At 36.2% G+C, this 22043-nt stretch overlaps 1 protein-coding gene across 4 annotated transcripts; it reads left to right on the top strand.

Moving 5' to 3' along the window:
• The first annotated feature begins 323 nt into the window (after window positions 1-323).
• Window positions 324-10137, top strand: LOC149821365 (E3 ubiquitin-protein ligase SDIR1-like). 4 transcript variants are annotated; one of them, XM_089982191.1, is made up of 10 exons: window positions 450-546; window positions 1518-1986; window positions 4750-4881; window positions 5001-5055; window positions 5151-5203; window positions 5293-5524; window positions 5651-5780; window positions 6896-6944; window positions 8073-8198; window positions 9707-10137. In XM_089982191.1, exons 3-10 carry the CDS (start codon window positions 4804-4806, stop codon window positions 9830-9832), a joined length of 849 nt encoding a protein of 282 aa, XP_089838317.1. In that variant the 5' UTR covers window positions 450-546; window positions 1518-1986; window positions 4750-4803; the 3' UTR covers window positions 9833-10137. The 4 variants fall into 4 exon arrangements, with proteins under 4 accessions (XP_089838316.1, XP_089838315.1, XP_089838317.1 ...); XM_089982190.1 differs by lacking the exon at window positions 1518-1986 and having other exon boundaries at window positions 324-452; XM_089982189.1 differs by lacking the exon at window positions 1518-1986 and having other exon boundaries at window positions 418-546.
• Window positions 10138-22043: the final 11906 nt, after the last annotated feature.

Here is a 22043-nt window from a genome sequence, read left to right as displayed (position 1 = left end):
AACTATGCCAAGCTTGCTCAATGGCAACTGGATTGTGTTTGGTATCCAAACCTACTTACAAATGACTCAATGCCCGGTTAGCTCAGTGGTTTGAGTCCTAGCATTAATGGACTAAGACCATTTGACCAACTCCACCAACTTGGAAATTTGAGTTGACTCAAGCACGTTGGCCCGAGTCCTGTGCTTATTCAAGGAGCGTGGTTCTTAAGCTGAACCTAAAGTCCACAAAGTCCGAGCCCAGTCATTCAAGCCCGGCCAACCTTTGACTCAAGTGAAAGGGTGTTGACTCCACAGGAGGAAACTAAACGTTAGCGTGGTCACGAGAGGAGGCGGAGGATTTCCTCAATAACACGCTACTCGAACGACCCAGTATTTGACTCTATTTGATGATGAACGGTTCGGGAATCGCGAGTTCATGACTGTAGGGAAACTTGGTGTGTCGTAATTTTCGTGTAAATTTCCCTCCCAGTTCTCGTATGCTGCAAATTTAGTGCAAATTGGGTTCCTTTTGAAAGATCTGTTCCTGTATTTATTTCTCCTTTTTTGGTGAGTTTTATTGGGTGAATTAGTGCCCAGATTGGCTTCTCTTGTTGTGTGCATTGTGAGTTTGATTGCTTCACGAATTTCTTTCTTTGTTTTCTGTTTTGGTGGGATCTTCTCACCTTTTGTTCGGTGTTTTTTGGTTTGATAGATGATGGTTCCTTAGAAATTGGGAGTACTCAAGTGGGTAATCTAGGGTTTACTTTGGTTCGATTTCGCTTCGTTCATTGTTAGGAATTAGGGAAGGAAATAGGTTTCATAGTTGATTTATGATTGAATGGATTCAACTATGGCTATATTTTCTTCTCTTGATTCGGTGGTGTATACGAATATGGTTTCTGAGTGAATTTTATGATTGAGGAGTTTAGTTTTCCTTCAGCATGCTGTCGAAATTGGGATTTTGGATGGTTCTTTTTGTAGTTGATTAGACGGTTTAGTTGGGTTTCGCAAGCATGTGAATGGGGATTTGTTTTAATTATGAAGCTTAATTTTTCCAGTAGCTTCTTCTTGATGTGCGTCAATGTGATTCTGGCGGTTTCGAATGTTATCTTGAATAAGTTTGCTACCACCCGAACAAGATAATGTGTGTGCATTGGTGTTTGTTTCCTTTATCTAGCGTACTATGATACTACGGTTTTGATGAGCATTTCAAATTGTAGGGGTCTGTTTAGAAGGCAGTCACTGTAAACAGATCTATTCAAGTTTCATTTTGTGTGCGGGAATTGGTTGCTTGCATTTGACAATGCTTGTGTTTAGTTGCTGATATATCTGACGTATTGAATTCATCTCATATTCTGCATGCTTTTTGTTTCTGATATAAAATTTATTTGGATGAGGATTCTGTGACTAGCTTGAACTTGGGCGAAGCAAGTTAGTGCTTTTTGTAGATTCTTCTGTAAATTATTTTTTCTATACGAGGTTTAACCGAGATTGTCATTTTTTTCTTGTCTGCTGATGTGTTTCAGTGCATGTGACAGATATGATGTGCTTTTGGTAACAAGAAACTCGTTAGGGTATACAATGAGTGAGTAAACTTTATTGTATGTGTACTCTGGTGGCTTCTGTGATGATTCACGTGTTGATGAGACTGAAGATTAGCATGGATGATTCTTTCGATGCCAGTTTCCCGCCTAGCTGGCATTAGAGTTGTGCATTCTGGATATGGCTTAAACACTGATCTGCTAAACCATGCCCCTCCATTTTAGGATCTCTGCAGCATTTCTGGTTATTGGAGGCTCTATTACATCCGAGGAGGTGGGAAATTGTGGGTGGGAAAGGATTTGAGGTCCTAGTTGATGGTCTCTTGGTTATAATGTTGTATGGTTGATGTGACTTTGTAATGCTGAGTAGGTGGGAGCCTGGGGGTTTTGCTGGTTGTTTTATGCAAATGGCTCAGTGCTACTATTAACATTGTTGGATTTTTAAGCTTCTCCTATAGAAGCAGAGGTTTGTGGACTTATATTCATTTCTGAGACCTTTTTCTATTTTATTCTAATATGCTATATCTTTACTTTTGTTTTGAGTTTGTTCTAAATTTTCAAACATAAAGTAATCAACAATTAACAGTTTAACACACATCAATCCATTTGATGAAGCTGGCCTGATCGAAGTTTCTGAAGTTTTACCACTTCTAGGAAATGACATTTAGTGATTACCATTGTGAGCATGCAAAATACATTAATGTGGTTATAGTTGTCCACCTGTTGTTGCTACCGTGAGCAAGTTTTAACAATTTTTTTTTTTGTTTTTGTTATGTTTAATAGAAGAACTTGTTTTGTGGACCAGACTATAAGAAAAGGAAAATGAAGAGAACAGCATGGTCTATCTGAATGCAATCTTCAACACTCAGAAATCTGTTTAAAGATGGTTTAACATCTTATTTGCAGAATATCACATTCAATTCACATGATGCACACATACTCATGCATGTATTTGTCATCTTTCTTCTTTGGGAACCTTCATAGAACAGCTTTGAATTGATTGCAATTGCAGAACAAACTGTCTTCACCATGCTTGCTCGAAAAATGGGTACCACTTATAATGACATATGAAGTGATTACTTTAGGTTCCACACTTAGTGGACCTCTCATTTCCTTTCTTTATTTTCTTCTTTTTCATGGTCAAACTGTAGAATAGCCCCTTTGGGATTTGAAACGAAGACCTTTCAATTATGAGCGTGACTCCATTTTCTAGCTATGTCATCCAACTCCTAAATAGTGGATATCCAGGATGAGTTGTAATAATCTACTACAATTTTTACCGTAAAATTATCCTTTTGAATTTAAAAACAACAAACACATTAACATCAGCTTGTTGAATTTAACGTTGTTGTTCGTGGGGATTCGGTAACCTAATTGGCCAACAGGCTTCACTTGATTGTAAATATAAGGAGATCGTTGATATGCCTTCAGCTGAAGTAAGCTATTGAACTAGTACTTTGCCAATTCTAGTTCATGTACTAGTAGATCAAAAAGCAGAAAACAAAAGACTAATTCAAAGAGGTGACCACTATAGTAAACCATTGAACTGCCAACAATCTTAGCAAATAAAGAAGATGGTGAAAAGTTAACAGTTTGTGCTACGACTATCTACAATTTTATGGAGCAAAAAATCTTATGAAGGCAAGTTTAAATATACAACTATACATTTATTGTATTGGGAAAATATGAAAAATAACCGATTCAACCAAAATAACAAATTAAATAAAGAATTCTTAACTAATCCATAAACTAATAGATGAATACTATACAAAAACTCTAAATATTCTTAGGCCCTCAAGCCCTGAACTGATCACTAAGCATTTCGGTACTTCATTAATCTTGAGATTTTTATCTAAGGCTCAAATTTCTAATATTCAGAAAGAGTAGAGAAAATGAAGGTTTTCACCTCAAAGCATGGTTTTAAAACCCAGTGACTCGTCACTCCCTTCTCCGCAAGGTCAACTGGGTGACTCCATCAGGTAATGTTAATTTTATATTATATATATATATAATCTATATTTTATAGTACTTTACCAATATATTATATAATATATATTATATGATATTTTTATAATATATCTAATGTATAACTTTATTAATACATGTATAACCATGTTTTTATATATAATATATATAATATACATAATATTTATATTATATTTTATATAATATATATATGCATGACTCATCCAGGTTTGTTAAAAAACGAGTTCAACACAATTTTTGACCTGATCCGGGGCCAAATCAACCGAGTCACCAGGTCAACCCAGCGAGTTTTTAAACTATGCCTCAAAGGGACAACATAATTACTAAAATAGTCAAAATTTCCTGAAATTGGACAATAGAATTGTAGTGATTTGTTTTGACCAATAAAATGATCATGAAGGTAAATTTTAATAAAAACTAACTCTTTAGAACATGCTATAATGCATTATACTGAAATCATGAAGAAAACTAATCCAATGTATAAATACAAGAAATTCTTAGCACGAGTGAAATGCACAGATAAGTAAAATTTCTAACAGAATACACGGATAATATACTATGTGTCCTAGACTCTCAGGCCTGACAACTAATCCTGTTAAAAATCTTCTGGTTCAAAATTTTAAAATCTGGAAAATTAACAACAAGAAAACTTGCCACCCCTAAGAAACCATAAAACATGCTGAAACCATTTTGTAATTGCTGTGAGTTGTTGCTGAAATTGTGGAATTTGAAGATTTTTATGGGGCAATCAGGTGTCCATAATTCTTATTCATCAAAGAATTAATCAAGCCAGAGTCTGGAGTTGAACCTGTTAGGGACTTGACTAGCTGGATAGAAGGTTGTTGGGTAGAGAATCATATAACTTTTTACTAAAGTTTATTTCTTGGATCATGTAACTATATATATATACATTACAGCTTTTGTTGATGTGTTTGATATATGTTCTTGGGTTTATTGTAGCATCTAAGGCACAAACTGGTGTTTCTGCATAATAATTATGTATACATGAGGTAATTTATGAGAAATTGAATTGGTATATTTCTCTAATTCTTGAATTTTTTGCTTCTTTTTAATAGTTTGATTATTCTATTTGTTTTTTAGATAAAATTCCAGTCTAACATAAATCATATAGCCTGATGAACAGTTCATCATTTGTTAAGCATGTAGTGATGTGTTCTCATTTTGGTGATTTGGTCTTCCAGTCTGTTCTTGTTCAACTGACAATGTATAAGGGTTTCTGCAGAGGCTTGCATACTTGCTTATCTTCAAGCTTCGACTCTGTTGAATTGCCTAGAAAATGAGTTTTGTTTTCCGAGGGACTCGAGCAGACATAGAAAGTGGGTTTTCTGAATTCATACCAGAAAGGCGTTCTGTGGTATGGTTATCTGAATCTCTTTCATGTTCTGCATCATCAGAATCTAGAAAGATCTTAGGTTTCAAAGAAATGAAAATAAATTTTATTTCTTGTGGAGATATTGATACAAAATTTTACAGCGCGTAAATGGAGGGCGGCAGGTTAATACAAATTCAATGGCTTTCCTTATTACGGGTACTTTTTTGGTTTTATTGGCAAAATATATCTCATTTGATTGCTTCCTTTCTTTTTACATGTTTTTCTAATACCGTTTCCATTTGTTCTAGCAGTTCTTTTGTTGTTCATGATTTTAAATTCACACCAGATGTCCCCAAACTTTCTGGTATCCTTTTATGATAATTTCTTCTGGTGCATTTTTGATGATCAATTCAAGTATGTTCTCATTTACTTATGACCAATCTATGTTTGTAGCTATGGATAGGGTTGGGTGTGTTCCTTATGGCAACAAGTCTTAGGATGTATGCAACTTGCCAACAATTTCAAGCTCAGGCTCAAGCTCAGGCTGCAGCTACAGCTAATGGTCTATTTGGTCACACTGAGTTCCGATTGCATGTGCCTCCATCGAGGGCTTTTGCCACAAGAGGTCGGTTACAAGGTCTCAGGCTCCAGCTGGCACTTCTTGACCGAGAATTTGATGACCTAGGTATGGCCTGCACTTTTTAGATATATGTGTGACTTTTCTCTTGCCTACTAATCATAGATGTATGATGCATGATCCTGTTTCACAATAAAGATGTTAATGTGACTCATCTTCATGCATTTCTTGCAGATTATGATTATCTGAGGGCACTTGATTCAGAAAATTCTCCTGGAACCCCATCCATGACTGAGGAAGAGATTAACACTCTCCCTGTTCACAAATACAAAGGTCAATCTCGTTCGGTGCCTGAGACACAAAGGCATGTTTTGAAGCTCATTCTATTATGCTTCTTTCTGTTAGTCATATATTGTGTGGTTCTATTTCATGAATATCTACAATATTTTAGAAGGTTCAGAATTTCAAATTTATCATGCTATGTCATAGGGACTCTTCAACTAGGTGCCGCACCCACGTCGCACCCGCACCCGATACGGTCAACCTGACCCTGAGTGCAGTCAACTCACCCAGGGTCATTTATGTCCAACTTTTGGACTTTATATATATATATATATATATATATATATATATATATATATATATATATATAATTTTTTATATTTTTGCCGCACCCCCGCACCCAAGTTTTTTGAAAGTGACGCACCCGCACCCATGTGACATAGTTATCATGATATTGTCACAATATTATCACAATGACCATAAAATCTTCAAGATGCCCACAGCTTGTTTAACTTGAGGATACAATTCCAAATCCAATATTATCATACATTTAGATGGCCAAACTTGGGTAGAGTGGAGCCATCTAAATGTATAGTAATATTGGAATTGGAATTGGAATTGTCACTGTTTGATATCGGACAACTGAGGGAAGCATCTGAATTTATGATGCTGCACTCTTCTGCCAATTATGTGATGATACTGAAATGTTGAGCGTAACTGCCCTTTTTGTTGGATTTTGGGCACAAGCATGGCCTTATCAGAGTTGGGGGCTTTGGTCATATTGGCTTAATTGTTTTTTTTTTTTTCTCTCGAATGACCGGGGAAAAACCACCGAGTTCACTGGCATAAAACTTCGGGTCCCCCTTTGACCTCACAGGGAGCACAACCTGCTTTGGCCTCATAGCAAAGGACGCGCACTTGTGGGTTTTGAACTTGTGACATCCTGTCAACTTGGTGACATTCACAAGTTGCCCCTACCAGATGAGCAGGGACCTCGTGGGCCATATCAGCATAATAGCTGGCAATAACAATTGAGTTGGTTTTGAGTCATACCAATTTCAGAATATTACCAGAATCACTAGGCACTAAGTAACCAATACAACAACCTATGCAAGTTTGAGCAAATTTTTTAATTGATATTATAGAAAATTCTATGTTAAATAGAATATCTGAAAGAAGTTTGCTTTTTGTCAACAGTGATAGCATGCCAGTGCAGCAGTCTTCATCCTCCAGAGTTGCAGTGGAGGTATTCCCTTTAGCTTTACTACCCTGCATAATGATCTTCTGTATCTTACAGGCGTAATTTGATCTATTAGGGTTTTAAGTTTACTATCAATTTTTTTTTTGTAATCTTTTTCTGTGCTGTTAATATCATATGTATATGCATCTAAATAAATATAACATCGACAATGATTGAAGTACTGTAGCAGCAGTACTATTAGTATTAGTTGATATTTTTTTATATTTTTATAGATACTGATATTTTCCTGAGATTTTCCCAAGGAAATCCAGATTTTTCATAGTATTGCAAGATTCCCCTTGTCGATTTTTTAGCGGAGAACGAGAATCATAATTATGAGTTGGTCCATGTGTCGTAACAATTCCTGGAACTTGGATTCTTTCTTTGGTTTCATAGGCAACCATGGCTCCATTCTAGGTGATTCCTGTCAGTTATACCATGCTGTTTGATTCAAGTTTTGTTTGGTCTTAAATTTCTGACTATATAATGTCCAAGCTGAGTTTCACTTGTTATGTTTAGAAATAAAGGTAAATTGACCAAAACTTGGCAGTAACCATCCCAAATGATTTTGCACCCCCTCCCCCCAAAAAAAATCCCAAATGATGCTAGTTGTCTTCAGCATTTTTCTTGACAAAAGCATCTTTTGAAGGATAAGACAATAATTTTCTATAGAAAGCAGGGTGCAAACTCAAATAAGCATTAGCTGAACAAGAAAAAAATACTCACTCAGTGGAGAGAAATTGTACGCAGTTTGCAAACTGTTATAAAACTTGAAATTGCCTGCATCTTCGTCTACATATTTAATCTGTAGTATCCAGCTCGGTTTAACATATTTATGAATAGTTTAAGTTTCTTGATTTCTAGCTGGACTTTTGAAGGATGAGGTGATTGTTTAGTGAATTTTCTGTTCATTCTTCCTGGGTGCTGATAAATAGTAACAGTTTATTTTGTGTGATTGGGAAATAACAAAGTGCATCCTAACGCATGCCTGATGTATCACAGGGTCTTTTTTTCATTCCATTTATATATTATTTGGAGGTTCATCTTCCTGTCAACAATAAGGGTTGCAAATTTTCCTTCTTTTTCTTTTCAATGCTTTTCACTGTTTTGACCTTTTCATTTTCGATTAAACAGAAGAAACAAGAGTCTGCCAAGTCTGAGGGAAACATGAAGAGCCTAGAAGAAGAATTGACATGTAGCATTTGCTTGGAGCAAGTCAATGTTGGAGAACTGATTCGTAGCTTGCCATGCTTGCATCAGGTTATCAATTCTCTTTTCTTGAATAAGTAGTAGTAGAGTCATATCACTATGCAAAGACACATCTGCAGTTAGCTTTATGGTCACAAATATGAATGGGGCTAGCTGATTGAATTAACTTTCATATTTTAGTGGACATTAATGAGTTCACTGTTTCCTTTTATCCCTTACAAATTCTTAAACATCACGGTGCCCTATATATTTCTTACCATTTAGGCTGCCTTGTAATTTCTCTAAATGTTGGTTGCATTAATCATTTGTACTTCACTAATGTTAAGATATATTTGAAAAAGACTACTTTGCATTTTCTCATAAGTTTATTAAAGTATCTTTGACCATGACAATTAGTACAGGAAACCTTTGGGGATTCAACAAGACCAAGCTGGTGCTGATCAAGAGATGTTAATTGGTCAATACCGAGTCTGAAACTGTAGCCACATATATTACGGTGCCTATTGCTTGCTGTCACTGCTTTTCAACCATAAATTTATTGGTAGTAGAGATGTTAACCGTCTCCATGACTTCCCAGCTCACTGATCTTTGCCTCACTATGGCTGGAAACTAGTTGAATGTATTGCCCATCTTGCCTCATGTATTTCAGCTGTCTCATATGTTTTGTACAATACAACATACACTTTATAGCTTCACTTGTCATTTCAAGAACAGTGCATGCTTTGCCTGGGCATTTTACTAGTGAAGGGTACTGTTGGGTCATCAAAAAAGGAACAGAAGCCAACCAAAACACTGACCATGCTCCAACAATTTGCAGCCATGGTAATGCATGAGTGTGTATCTTCTTGAGGAGCGACATTCAAACGCATAGAGATTTATGGATCACACACACACACACAACATGATGGGGGTAAAGCCAATTAACCTTCCTTGAGAAGTGAGTTTTGCTTATTTAGGCTACTCTGAGTTGGAACATTTACTTAGTGATGTGATCTGCCCGTTACATAATCATTTGTTAACTTTTTGTGCGTTTCAAATGAAAATGTTGAATTCTCTGATATTCAGTGAATAAGCATCAGTATTCTCTTTTGCTATTTTTTTAATAGTTTTCCCGAGACACGCCACATATTTTCTTTGTTACTGTATCATCGTGTTCGTCTTTGTGCCTTCACTGGTACTTCTGTGCTTCTCTGAATCGCTGCTGTGTTCTCCTCCTTTTTCTTTTCTTTTCTTTTTTTTTCGTACGCTGAACATTCAGATTTGCCTCTCTCTCTCTCTCTCTGTGTGCATGTGTGTGGCTGAGTGCAGACTTTTCAAGAAAACATTTTGTTGCTTAATTCTGTATCAGATTCATTACCATAAGGGGTGGATGTTTGATGTTCTCGTGATGAAACACATTTTGTAATATGAGCACCACAATTTTTTTCCTGCACGACATTGTTAACAAAATGTAACACATGCTCTCTAATATTGGATTTATTGATTGATCACTATAAAATATTCTCAGCATGACAAGACAAAGCTATTATCCACCTGCTAATATGAGATATACATTGCAGTTCCATACAAACTGTATTGATCCATGGTTACGGCAACAAGGAACATGCCCAGTCTGCAAATTTAGAGCAGATTTGAGGTGGCAGGAGAGCGGTGAGGGTGGGCCAGCCGTCGCTTACATGGTTTAAACTGTTTCAGCCTTCTCACGGCTAATGAGGAGTTGCACTGATGATGGTCCAGTTTAACAGGGCATTGGTGCATTATAATGTTATTGTATACTTAATCCTTAACTATGTAAAATAACTGAGAATGTGTTATAGCAATACATATTTGGTCCAGTTTCCATCAAAGGATTAGTCAATCATCCGGGCAGGATTGACAAGGATGTAATGTGACCAGATGCATGCTGTTCTGATTATCCACATGAGGGTTGCAGTACTGGTCTGTCTTATCAATATTTTCAAATATGAATTATCTGCAGTCTCTTCTTATTGTGAAATCATGATCTGAAGGTTAATCTCTATCATTAAATATTCTCAGGAAGAATATTACTTGATTCAGGTTTTATAGTTGTTCCATGAAATGTTGAGAACTGTTTGAACAGTTGGCATTCTCGGTAAGCGTTTGAAAATGGGTTATCTTTGGCGTGTAATGAACAATAATCACCTACATGTCAACTACTTTGTTGCAGCCCACGTACGTTTCCTTCTGGGCATGTCTTAACTTAACTACAGGTCAACTATGAACCCTTGTAAGTTTATTATTATTAGGGTATGTTTGGATGCTGAAGATTCATATCTAAATGTCTTCCTGTGGGCTTTCTTTGCTTTGACCACTTTCTCATATTGAATTACCCCAAACATGGATGTTAATGGTACGTCAAATAGAAAACAAGCTCACACTTGCATCCATGGTAAACATAACCCTGTCATCAGGTCTGTGAACTGCCCTCCCCAGGTTGTCTCTGTGCAGATGTGTAAGGTCGACTTACATGCATCCGATTGGACCTAGTGGAGATGCATGCTTAAAGGATGATGTGGTCCTATTTTGTTTGCTGTATGTGCCGCTTCATCTAAAAAAGCTTCAATATTTTCATGCGTTTAGGATGTCCCAACCATTGAATATTGGGTCAAGGGCCTTGGAGAATTCGATGGTGTGCTATCAGCTTATTTATTTGTTCACCCTGAAACCTTACATTGAGAGAGACGCTTGATTCAAACTTTGAATTGTGTTTGTATTGTAGTTAATCGATAATAATATTATGTATAGCACCACTTTTTGGAATGAAATTAGTTGAGTTATAACCCAGGTTAAAAAGGAATCCAACCAACCATTATTGAATCTGGGTATCAGATATCTAAATCCAGATTGGATCCAAAAGATATATGGACCAGTCTTGCTAGGTCAGGATCCAGTTGGGCAAAGACATATGGTCGGGGTTGGGATTGGGTCCAATTTGACCCCCTGTACATTTTACGTATAAACATAATCTTTTTGAACCAATCCATTGTCAGAGATTCCTAATTCAGACCCAATTAGGCTTGAAAAGCAGGTATAGACATCCGGACCAAGGGCTTAGTAGATCTTTGGTCAGAATAAATAAACAGTATATTATACAGTTTTCAAGAAACATATCACGAACCTTATGTTTTCATCAAAAACACCAAGAACATATATTCAACAATTTTGATTCATAAAAAATATATCATATTTATTCATATACACATCTAAGCATGTTAAAAATACAGAAATATCATACATATAATGAATCAAACACAAGATCCAACGCACGTTTTTCTCAAAATTGATTTTTGAAAAAAAAATGAGTTTATGAAAACCTTCATGATCAAACTCATATCAGTATCTCGATGAATCTAGGTTGCTATGCATGTTGATATACATCTAATTATCATAAATTCAACTACACACAAAAGAATACAAGATTCGAAATTGGAAAAATCCAAAATTTAAAACCGCATACATTCACGGTGTAGTTTTATATAGTCTCGTTGAAAAACAATGCAAAACTAATTTATAGGCTCAATCTATGTTTCTAAACTAGGAACTTGAATTAAAATCTAGATTCACATGACTCAATTCTAGATCTAAACCTATTTGATAACGATCTCTCATCTTTTTCGTAAAATCCTGCGTTCTATGACCTTGCATATCCGAAATGACTCCCGTAAACCACACAAGACCAAACACAAAAAAAATATTTGATTTAAGTCAAAACTAAGATTTGAAACTAAAGTTGAATCTCAAAATATAAGATATTTTAACTAGGATACTCAATATATATATCAAATTAACCATCGAATTTTCCTACGTCCGATATGCATCCACCACCAAACCAACTTCATCTTCCCAAAGAGAGACGTGGGAGGAGAAAGGAAGAAAAAGAGATAGAGAATAGGGAGAGAGAAAATTCAAGGGAGGCGTTTGGGGTGAGGGAGAAAACTCCCCTTTCTAAAGTCTCGTGTGGGGTTTCTCAATCCCATATAAAAACTCCTCTATATCTTATCCAAAATAAATTTCACTCTAATTTCATGTGAATTAGATACAAATTTAAAGATCCAAGTTAATTAGAATTTCAAAGTAATTAAAAAACTATGAGATATATAAGCTAACTAGTCTCATTTATGAAATAAAAAACTAATGGTTTGTTTGACTTTAGATAAACCTAATTGAATCCTTCTCAAATTGGTTTCTAACCTCAAGAGGGCCCACATATGGGGCGTCCCACCCTATATATAACCTTCCTAATTAATTCAAACTTCTTCAAAATAAAATTTAAATTGAAGTCTAAATCAAATAAAGATTTAAATTAATGTGAGATTTAAATTCAAATTAAATTCTATTTCAACCCAATTTTGAGACATAAAATTTAGTTTTATTCATTAAATAATTACAGAAAATTCATAGGTATAGTTCCAACTATATGTCTTGACACAGGATCATATATAATATAATGAAAAATGATAATTGATGGAAACCCTTAATATCAGAAGCCAAACTTTTAGAAGAGAAAAAACTAAATATAGAAAAGAATGGATACTCAAAAAAAAAAGTGAAAGAGAGAAAGCTGAATCATTATCACAAGGTGGTCTCCGTTAACTTTTTCTATATACCCCATAGAGGATCTCAGCAAGAGAAACAATTTAGAAGCAGCCTGTACATGTTACATCTCAAGGATTGATGTTGTTATGCACCACCTTAGTGGTTGAGATGAACGTCAGATATAATGGGTCATGATGGCACTCATGAATTGTATGTCCATGACAGCGCTAGTAAACGAGCTGAGCAAAGCAAATAGAAGGCATTCAAGTTTGGTTTGTTCTTATGATGAGTTGAGCCAAGTTAAATGAGCCGAGCTCGAGCTTGTTCATTTGAAAATATATATATTTTTAAAATTTCAAATAACAAAATTTGGACTCAAACTATTGAGACATGCTAAACTGGTTCATTTACAAAATAAACTCATTCTTTCAAAACTATAAGCAATAGGATTTGAACTCTAAACTAATTGCTTGCAGGCTAAACACTTCAGCCATATGTACCGTATGATATATATATATATATATATATATATATATATATATATATATATATATAAAGAGAGAGAGAGAGAGAGAGAGAGAGAGAGAGTATATGATGTTCTGTATCATGATACCTTGTGGTGGTACACACTCTTGTTTGTACGGATCTAGCTACCAAATGGTAAATTTGACGGTACTAATGTGTTTAGTATGATCTGTTCGAAGATTTTATCATGTCTAATACACCATCAGATTATTTTTGAGGCGGTGAAAAATTAACAGGTCACAAATCATGAAAATAAGGGCAGTTTAAAAATGATACAAAACATCCTATTTGTGTTAACTTTAACACATGAAAATGGTAACGAGGACCTGGAAAACCTCAATTTGAGCGTCAGTTTAAAATTTGAAAATCAAGCTTGAAAAGAATCCAAATTATTTTCTCAGAAAAATGTTTCTAAATTTAGAGTCCTGAGGGTAAAGATGTCAATTTTGAAAACTTAGGGTTTGAAATTGAACTTTAAAAAGCTTTAAAATTCGAATCTGGATTGAAATTTTTAAAATTGGAGTTTTGGATCTCAAAAATGAAATGAAATATAATGAAATGTTATGAAATGATGAGAAATGATATGGAATGTCATGCGAAATGCAAACCCTGGATGAAGAAATTTGGATATTGGACCCCAATTGACAGTTGTACCAGTTTAAAAAGTGATAATTTTGACAAAAATGGTTCAAGAAATGATTTTTGGTCTCTACTGGGCCGGGAGTGACTGAAAATTGAGGTTTTAGCTAGTTTGAACTAAAATGAACTCAAATGAGCTGGGTTTTAGGGTTTTAGAACTCAAATTGACTGACAAGACACTGACTCAACTAAACTTCTAGACTGAATTGTTAAGAACTGCTGTCATTTTTAGAGAAATGGTGAGAAATGGTCACTGAAGTGAAGTGAGCTGTGGACAAGAACTATGTTTGAGCTGAAACAAAGGTCAGTAATACTGAGATGAACTAAAACTGGAGCTCAAACACTGACTCAACTGACTGGATTTAGCTCAATTTCAACTAGAATGAGCTGAAATGGGCTAAAGTCGGCTCCTAGACTGTGAGAAATGGATTTAAACTGAAACTTGAGCACTTGAACTTCTGGTGAGCTCAAGCTAGACTTAGAGGGATAGGATTGACTAAAAATGACTGACTCAGAGACAATTGGTTTGGATTCAAGTTAGAAATGAGCTCATTTATGAGGAAATGAACCCATTTTGGCAGGAATGACCGGAAATGAACATGATCTACTCAATGTAAACTCAAATGAGCTAGAAATGACTAACATTCTAATTGTCCTGAGCTTAAGAATGAGCTTGATTGACTTTGACTGACTGGGATCTAGGATGACCTAGAGGTAAAATGGTAATTTTTCTAATGAAAAAGGGGTTAAAATAGCATCTAAACTGAGACAGACATGGGGTTGGACTCCTATACTGACCTACCAAGGTTGGCACCTGCAAGAGGGGTGTGTCTGAGAATGGATGAAAAAAATTTGGGGTGTTTACAGGTCTGACAGAGTCTTAGTTTCATATTTGGGTCTAGTTTAAACTGAACTAAACTGGATCTGGGTCAAGTTCGATCCAATTGACTGGACCGATCCAAGTTGAACCAGATCTAGACATAATTGGGTTTGGATCTAGTATGGGGTTGGATGAAACAATACTGGATCTATATCAAAACTAGATCTAGATCTAGTTTGAGACTATTTGAATCACTTCTAGATCAACTTATAGCTGGATCTGGATCCAATCCATAGCTGGGTGAATCAGTTTTGGATTCAAATATGAATTGGGCCTGGATCCAGTCTGATAGTTCTGGATCGAGATTAAAACTAGATCTGTATCTAGTTTAGTCAGTTCTTGACTAGGACAAAATTGAACTAGTCCAGTCTGCTCCTGACTAAGACAAAAATAAACCTAGTTAGAACAGTTGGGTTCAGTATACTTATACCAAACTGGACATGAATCTATACTTGTTAGTAAATAGATCTATTATGGATTTTTGAGAATTCAATTGAGTTTGAAACCAAACCCAGCTAGATCGGGACTAGGTTCAGTAAACCTAATATTCTAAACTCAGACCGAACTTGTTTTTGACTTAGGATGACTCACATCAAATCATAAGAGTTGAAATGACCAAATTACCCTTGTGTGTACCCAATATCTGATTAAGTAAAACGGGCATAACTTTGAACTCTGAACTCAGAATTGAATAAGGTTTGGTGTATTGGACTCATATCACAGAGAAAAATCTTTTTGTCCTATAGTTTTAATCAAACCAGGGGCAAAAAATTGAAGATTTGGCAAGTCACTGTCGGGGGGGAGTATTTTGGTAAATTTGTTAAAATATAAATAATGTAAGTGTATTAATATGAACATACTTGTGTGATGATCAGATTCTATTACTAGAGCCACTTGAGACTCGATTGCGATCAGAGTACAATATTCGCATTCGAGGTAAAAGATATTATAAATAATCTTAGTTGTGAATAAATCATATTACGTTGCATATTATCATTGTTGTTGTATATTAGAATGTTTAGAAATGTAACTCTTAAGTGTGAACATGACATGTATTGAATGACCATGCATGAGTAAATTGCAATGAGATGATTATATGGACATGCTAGTCGTGATATGTCATGCATATTAGAAAGAAATATTATCTTATGACCACATCTATATTATAATCTTCGAATAACATGCATTATAATAAGATTGTGATTAGCCTTCAGTCTATTAAATTTGGTCATGTTGTTTGAATTTAAATTGAAATTAGCATGCTTAAGCCCTTAAATCTCAGAAGTGGCGACCTATGGAAAGGGCTACCTGGTTCACGGTCAGAGTGCAACTACCATGGAGAGTGGGCCTCCAGTGATTTAACGATGTATAAACTCTACCTTGTTGTATGATTAATATGATACAAAGTTTGAACCCTAGTATAATTTTGAGATTAAGAATGCGACCATCACGATATCACTCATGTGAGAACGAGTGAAACATGATCTTAAGAGTAAGGTTCAAGGTAATGAACTTAAGATATGACTTAGGGTTTTATATTCACACAGTATCCGGGACTCTAGATAACTATAGATGGTTAAAAGTCATTTATGGTTAGGATGTAGCATAAACCATGTCGAGTTTGAGCCTGACCTACTAGCTAACTACCGGTGGGGTGCCCTTGTTGTTTCACTGCAGTCACTAGTGATATGGAGATCACTGTGAGTGTATGGTTCATAGTTTGGCTAACAATATAGAATTGAAGTATTCTGCATGGGTTGCTACGCCTATAGACGACTATGACCGGTATAACTGACCTAGTGTTATAGTCTGCTATGAGTGAGTATTAGATTGAAAGATTTAAGGGAAAAGTTTAAAATATACAAACCTTGTGTGGTGTATCGAAAAGTAAACTCAGATTAGGGGCTTAGAGCCCAATACAGTTGTAAGTTAAAGTTATTTATTGCTTATAAATGTTATTTACACAGTTGTAGACTCATCCTTCTATATAATTATAATTGTAGGTTCCAAGTATACTAGCGCAGGCAAGTTGTGATCAGCTATTTTAATTGTGCAGCAGAGTATATTGTTAGGTTTATTTTTCTATCATTGAACACTCATGTAATTATTATTTTTGTATGTTGTAAATGATGTACTTTATTAAAGAATTTGAGTCTATTAAAGAAAAAAAATAGCCATATTTTTTTGTGTAAACTCTATATATTTTTCCTCTAGGAAGTAATACCAACCGAACTTTGACTCTCGAGACTCTGGATCCTGGTATTACAAAGTGGTATAATGGTCAAGTTTACACAAAAGGTATATCATTTATAACAAGTTCAATGACATAAAATATAGTATAAGTCTCTGCTCACTAAAAACATGATAGTGACTAGGTTTTTTTGTTATTAGGAATGGCTAACAGATGCGATAATCATAGAGAGCTTATGATGCAAAGACTTGTTAAGCCACCAATCCTATGAAAAAAAGAATTTGTTGCCATGATGGCGATGACTACTAGAGTCATGGCACGCATGGCTCAAATCATATGAGAGTTGACACCATGACCCTCGCTGATCTATATTATAGACAAAAAAAGAAACATATACAGACAAAATGACCTTCTGATACATTACCTGACACTACTCATAAGCGACAACCATAGTCCTACGGGTGAAGGACTCACCAGTTCTACCATCAGAGAGCTCGGTCAGTACGTGGATGAATGATGAGTTACTAGATGACAGCTCGAGGAGAAGTCACAAGGAGAGCATCTCCCAGTGCGTACTCTGCATGCTGGAGAAGGTATAGGATGGATAGTGCACACAGACTATACATGTCCCAGACCAGCTATGAGACTGCCATAAGCGCAGAAAATAGAGGAGCTTTAGGCCTGAACATGGAGTTTCTTGCTGAAGAAATAAGGAGGGTGGCAATTCAGGCCGTAGAAGCAGCATGGCACACTGCACAAGTTAATAGAGGCAGCCCAGGACTGACATAGGACTAAACAACCTCTAAGAGTTCGTGGGAGGAAGGTGAGGATGAGGATCTCACTGTTACCCCTGCCTTACCTACCTATACTCCAGCTTCGCTCCCATAGAATATAGGTGCTTCTCCTGTGCCATATTCTCAATAGACACGAAGAGATTCAGGGGGAGAAGTAAGTTTTGGATGGATTGAAGAGTGATATGATGTTTTTGTGTCTATAGATGTTTAGCCTCGTTTGATCTAGTCCAGTTATGTCTTGTCATATTATGTTTCCTTCTTGTTTTTCCTTGATTTATTTTTTTTATGTGTACTGGGATGTTATTAATGAAATAAAATGCTTTTGACTGGATGAGTATCATAAATGCATGCATGTGGTGGAATTTCATGCGAAAATAACCTAACTAACTCAAATAATGATAAATCAATTATGTGATGATTTCAGTGCAGTATATATGGCTACTTGTAGGGGAACATCCTATCTGTATAGAAATACCTTAGCTGCCAGACGCGAGATAGGGCAACCTAAAGCAGTGGCTGGTGATGGTGAGATCTTTGACAGGCCATCTCGAAGGGTGCCTTCTTTGTCTCACACTTCGAGAGGTGCACTAGCTCAGAGAGTGCCTTCCTCTTTTCATACCTCGTGGAGGCATGCTTCACATAGTGATGAAAAAGAGAGTATAGAGATCTCACAAGAGTCACCGATGGAAAGCTCAAAAGAAGAAAGCACGAGGATACGTCCTGAGTATACTACAAATCGCATCATGTACGAGCTCTTGCAAGCCACCCTAGTTTAACAAGGACAACCTCAAACAGTCTTTTCAAGCATCACCGCTTCGGCCAAAAGGTTCAAGAATATGCAACCTCTGTTTTTTTACGGCACTCCTAATGATGTCGTAACAAAAATTTGGCTTATGTAAGTAGAAAAAGCTTTAGATGCCATTTAGTGTCTTGAAGATTAAAAGGTATTGATAGTGGTGTCAAACCTAACCTGCGATGCAAAACACTAATGGAGGACCATCCAAGGCACCCTATAACAGGATACCTATTTGTCTTGGTCCACCTTTGTGAAGAGATTCTACAGACAATTTTTTCTAAAATGTCAAAGGGTAGAGAAAGAGAAAAAATTCAGGAAGCTGAAACAAGAGGACATGATTGTGACCCAATATACTGCACGATTTAACTCTCTCTCCCGTTTCACCAAGTCCTTGGTGTCAAACGCTTAGGAGAAGTGTAGACGCTTTGATACCCAAAATTCTGAGGTTAGCAGGGCTACTACAAATAAAAAAATACAGTCAGCTCGTGAACTATGCTTCTAGGTATGAATTTGGGGAGTTGAAGACGAACAAAAATCTCAAGAAAAAAGAAAAGCCCAGGACTGAAGAGAAAGCCAAACACAACGGCAATGATGTGGCCGACTCCTCTTGAAAGAAGTTTCAGTATAAAGAGAAGTTTCAGTAAGAGTACAAGAAGTACTACGTAGGTTAGGCCAGTAGTTAGACCTAGGGTAAACAAGTTAAAAATTTGGGAGGCCATCAAGCTAAGAGGCAGAAGACTCAGAAGTTGGCCTACTTCGATAATTCATGCATGACTTGTGGTCTTCAGATACACGAAGGCAGGTGTGACCTGAAGAATATCAAGTGCTATAACTGCCAACAGATGGGCCTCTATGCCAACGACTTTCCACAGCCTGACCGGAGGAACAATACAACCCAGAAGCAGAAGCTTACACTACCAGGTCGTGCATAGGTGACAACTCTTCAAGAAGCTCTTGCTAGTCCTCAGGTGGTTGAAGGTACACTTTCTATTTATGGTATTTTAGTACATGTATTGTTTGATTCTGGAGCATACATAGTTTCACCACCTCAACCTTTAGAAGATTGTTACCAGTTGTACCTTAATGGTTGACTGTTTCTTACTTGATAGACACACCCATAGGAGAATCCACTATAATGAACATTGTGTAGTTGTGAGAATAGAGAACTATGAGTTCTCTACAAACTTGTTGCAACTCAACTTCAAGGATATAGATATGGTCCTGGGTATGGACTGGTTGTCAAATCATCATTCCATTATTGATTACAAAAGAAAGTGCGCCAGTTTCTGAAACCCCCAGATTCCAACCTTCACATATCAAGGTGTTAAAAAACTAGCCAGACTGACAATCATATCATGCCTGAAGGTCAATAAATACATTCAAGAAGGATGCATTAGATTTCTTGTTTACATAAAGACCCACAGGAGAGACAACCTCACCATATCAAATATGGATATAGTTCAAGAGTATGTAGATGTTTTTCTAAAGGAACCGTCAGGTCTCCCTTCTGATCGAGAGATTGAGTTCGAAATCAACCTTGTTCCAGGAACAACACTCATCTCAAAGTCTCCTTATCGGATGGGACCTGCAAAATGTAAGAAACTTAAGAAACAACTACAAGAATTATTGGAGAGAAGTTTTATACAACCATCAATATCTCGTTGGGGTGCTCCAATTCTTCTTGTAAAAAACAATGATGGATCACTGCGAATGTGTATAAATTATTGGTAATTAAATGTAGTGACCAAAAAAAATAAATATACATTATCTCAGATTGATGACTTATTTGATCAACTATGAAGAGTTGCATGCTTCTTAAATTTGGATCTGCAATCGGGTTACCATTGGCTAAAAATTAAGGAAGAAGATGTGGCTAAGACGGTTTTTCAATCAAGATATGGCCATTATAAGTTTTAGTCATGCCTTTTGGTCTGACTAATGCACTAGCTACTTTCATGGATACGATGAAAAGAGTTTTCAGACCATATTTGAATAAGTTCGTGGTGGATTTGTTGATGGTAATTCTTATTTATTCAACCATGAGGGAGCAACACGAAGAACACCTAAGAATAATTCTCCAGACACTTAAAGAACATCGGCTCTACACCAATTTTTCAAAGTGTGCATTTTGGTTGGAGCAAGTGTCCTTCCTTGGTCATATCGTATTCAAAGAGAGAATTATGGTACACCCTGCGAAGATTGAACCAGACACCAATTGGGATAGACCCAAGAATCCTAAAGAGATTCATAGTTTCTTGCGATTGGCTGGGTACTACCAGCGATTCGTGAAAAGATTTTCTATGCTGGCAGCTCCAATGACGAAACTCACTAAGAAAGACATAAAATTTGAGTAAAATGACAAGTGCGAGCAGAGTTTTTAGGAGATAAAAAAGCATTTGACCACTACTCCAGTTTTGGTCTTACCTTCTGGAATTAAGGGCTTCACTATTTATAGTTATGTTTCACATAATAGATTGGGTTGTGTTTTGATATAGTATAGGAGGGTGATAGCTTATGCATCTTGCTAACTGAAAATGCATGAAGTTAATTACCCAACACATGACTTGGAGCTAACAACGATTATATTTGCCCTTAAGATATGAAGACACTACCTATATGATGAGAAGTTTAAAGTATTTACTAACTATCAAAGCTTCAAGTATCGATTTTCGCAGAGAGATTTGAACTTGAGATAGAGAAGATGACTTAAATTTCTAAAAGATTATGACTTTGAACTAAAATATCACCTGGGGAAGGCGAATGTAGTCAGTGACACTTTTAGCAGAAAGTCAAGAGCATTGGTCAGACTCATACATTGAGAATTATTTTTCTCAGTCGCTCATCAGAAAGCAGAAGCTTGGGGTTTACTAGGTCGATTATTGTTCATGCAAACTACATTGAAGTCAAAATTATGGGAGCAGATTAAAGAAAAGCAACCCTCAAACCCAAAGTTGGTCAAAGTTAAAAATAAAATTTTTGAAGGTAAGGAGTCTAACTTTAAGCTGAAGATGAGGGTCTTCACAGATTTCATCAGAAATTGTGCATTCCTAAGGATGATCAACTCAGGAATCAGTTGTTGGATGAGGCACATCACTCAAGATATGACATCCACCCAAGCAGTACCAAAATATATCGAGATCTGAAGGATGCATTTTGGTGAAGCGGAATGAAAAGAGTCATTGTTGAGTTTGTGAGCAGGTGTTTGGTGTGTCAACAAGTGAAGATTGAGCACCAATGACCCAAAGGATTACTACAACCACTTCCCATTTTTTAGTGAAAATGAGCGGATATTTCTATGAACTTTATCTTAGAGCTTCCAAAAAACATAAATGAGATGGATTCATTATGAGTGATTGCGAATAGGCTAACTAAATCAACTCACTTCTTAGCTTATAAGATGACTCACACTTGTGACTAATTGGCCCAACTCTTCATCAGAGAGATAGTCAGATTCCATAGAATACCTGATTTGATCATTTTAGATAGGATCTTCAACTTTGCTTCACGATTCTAG

The sequence above is a fragment of the Nuphar pumila genome, chromosome 12, assembly GCF_984573655.1.
Source record: "Nuphar pumila chromosome 12, dmNupPumi1.hap1.1, whole genome shotgun sequence".
Lineage (NCBI taxonomy): Eukaryota > Viridiplantae > Streptophyta > Magnoliopsida > Nymphaeales > Nymphaeaceae > Nuphar > Nuphar pumila.
Note: the sequence above shows the minus strand (reverse complement) of the source record. Positions and strands in the feature narration are given on the sequence as shown.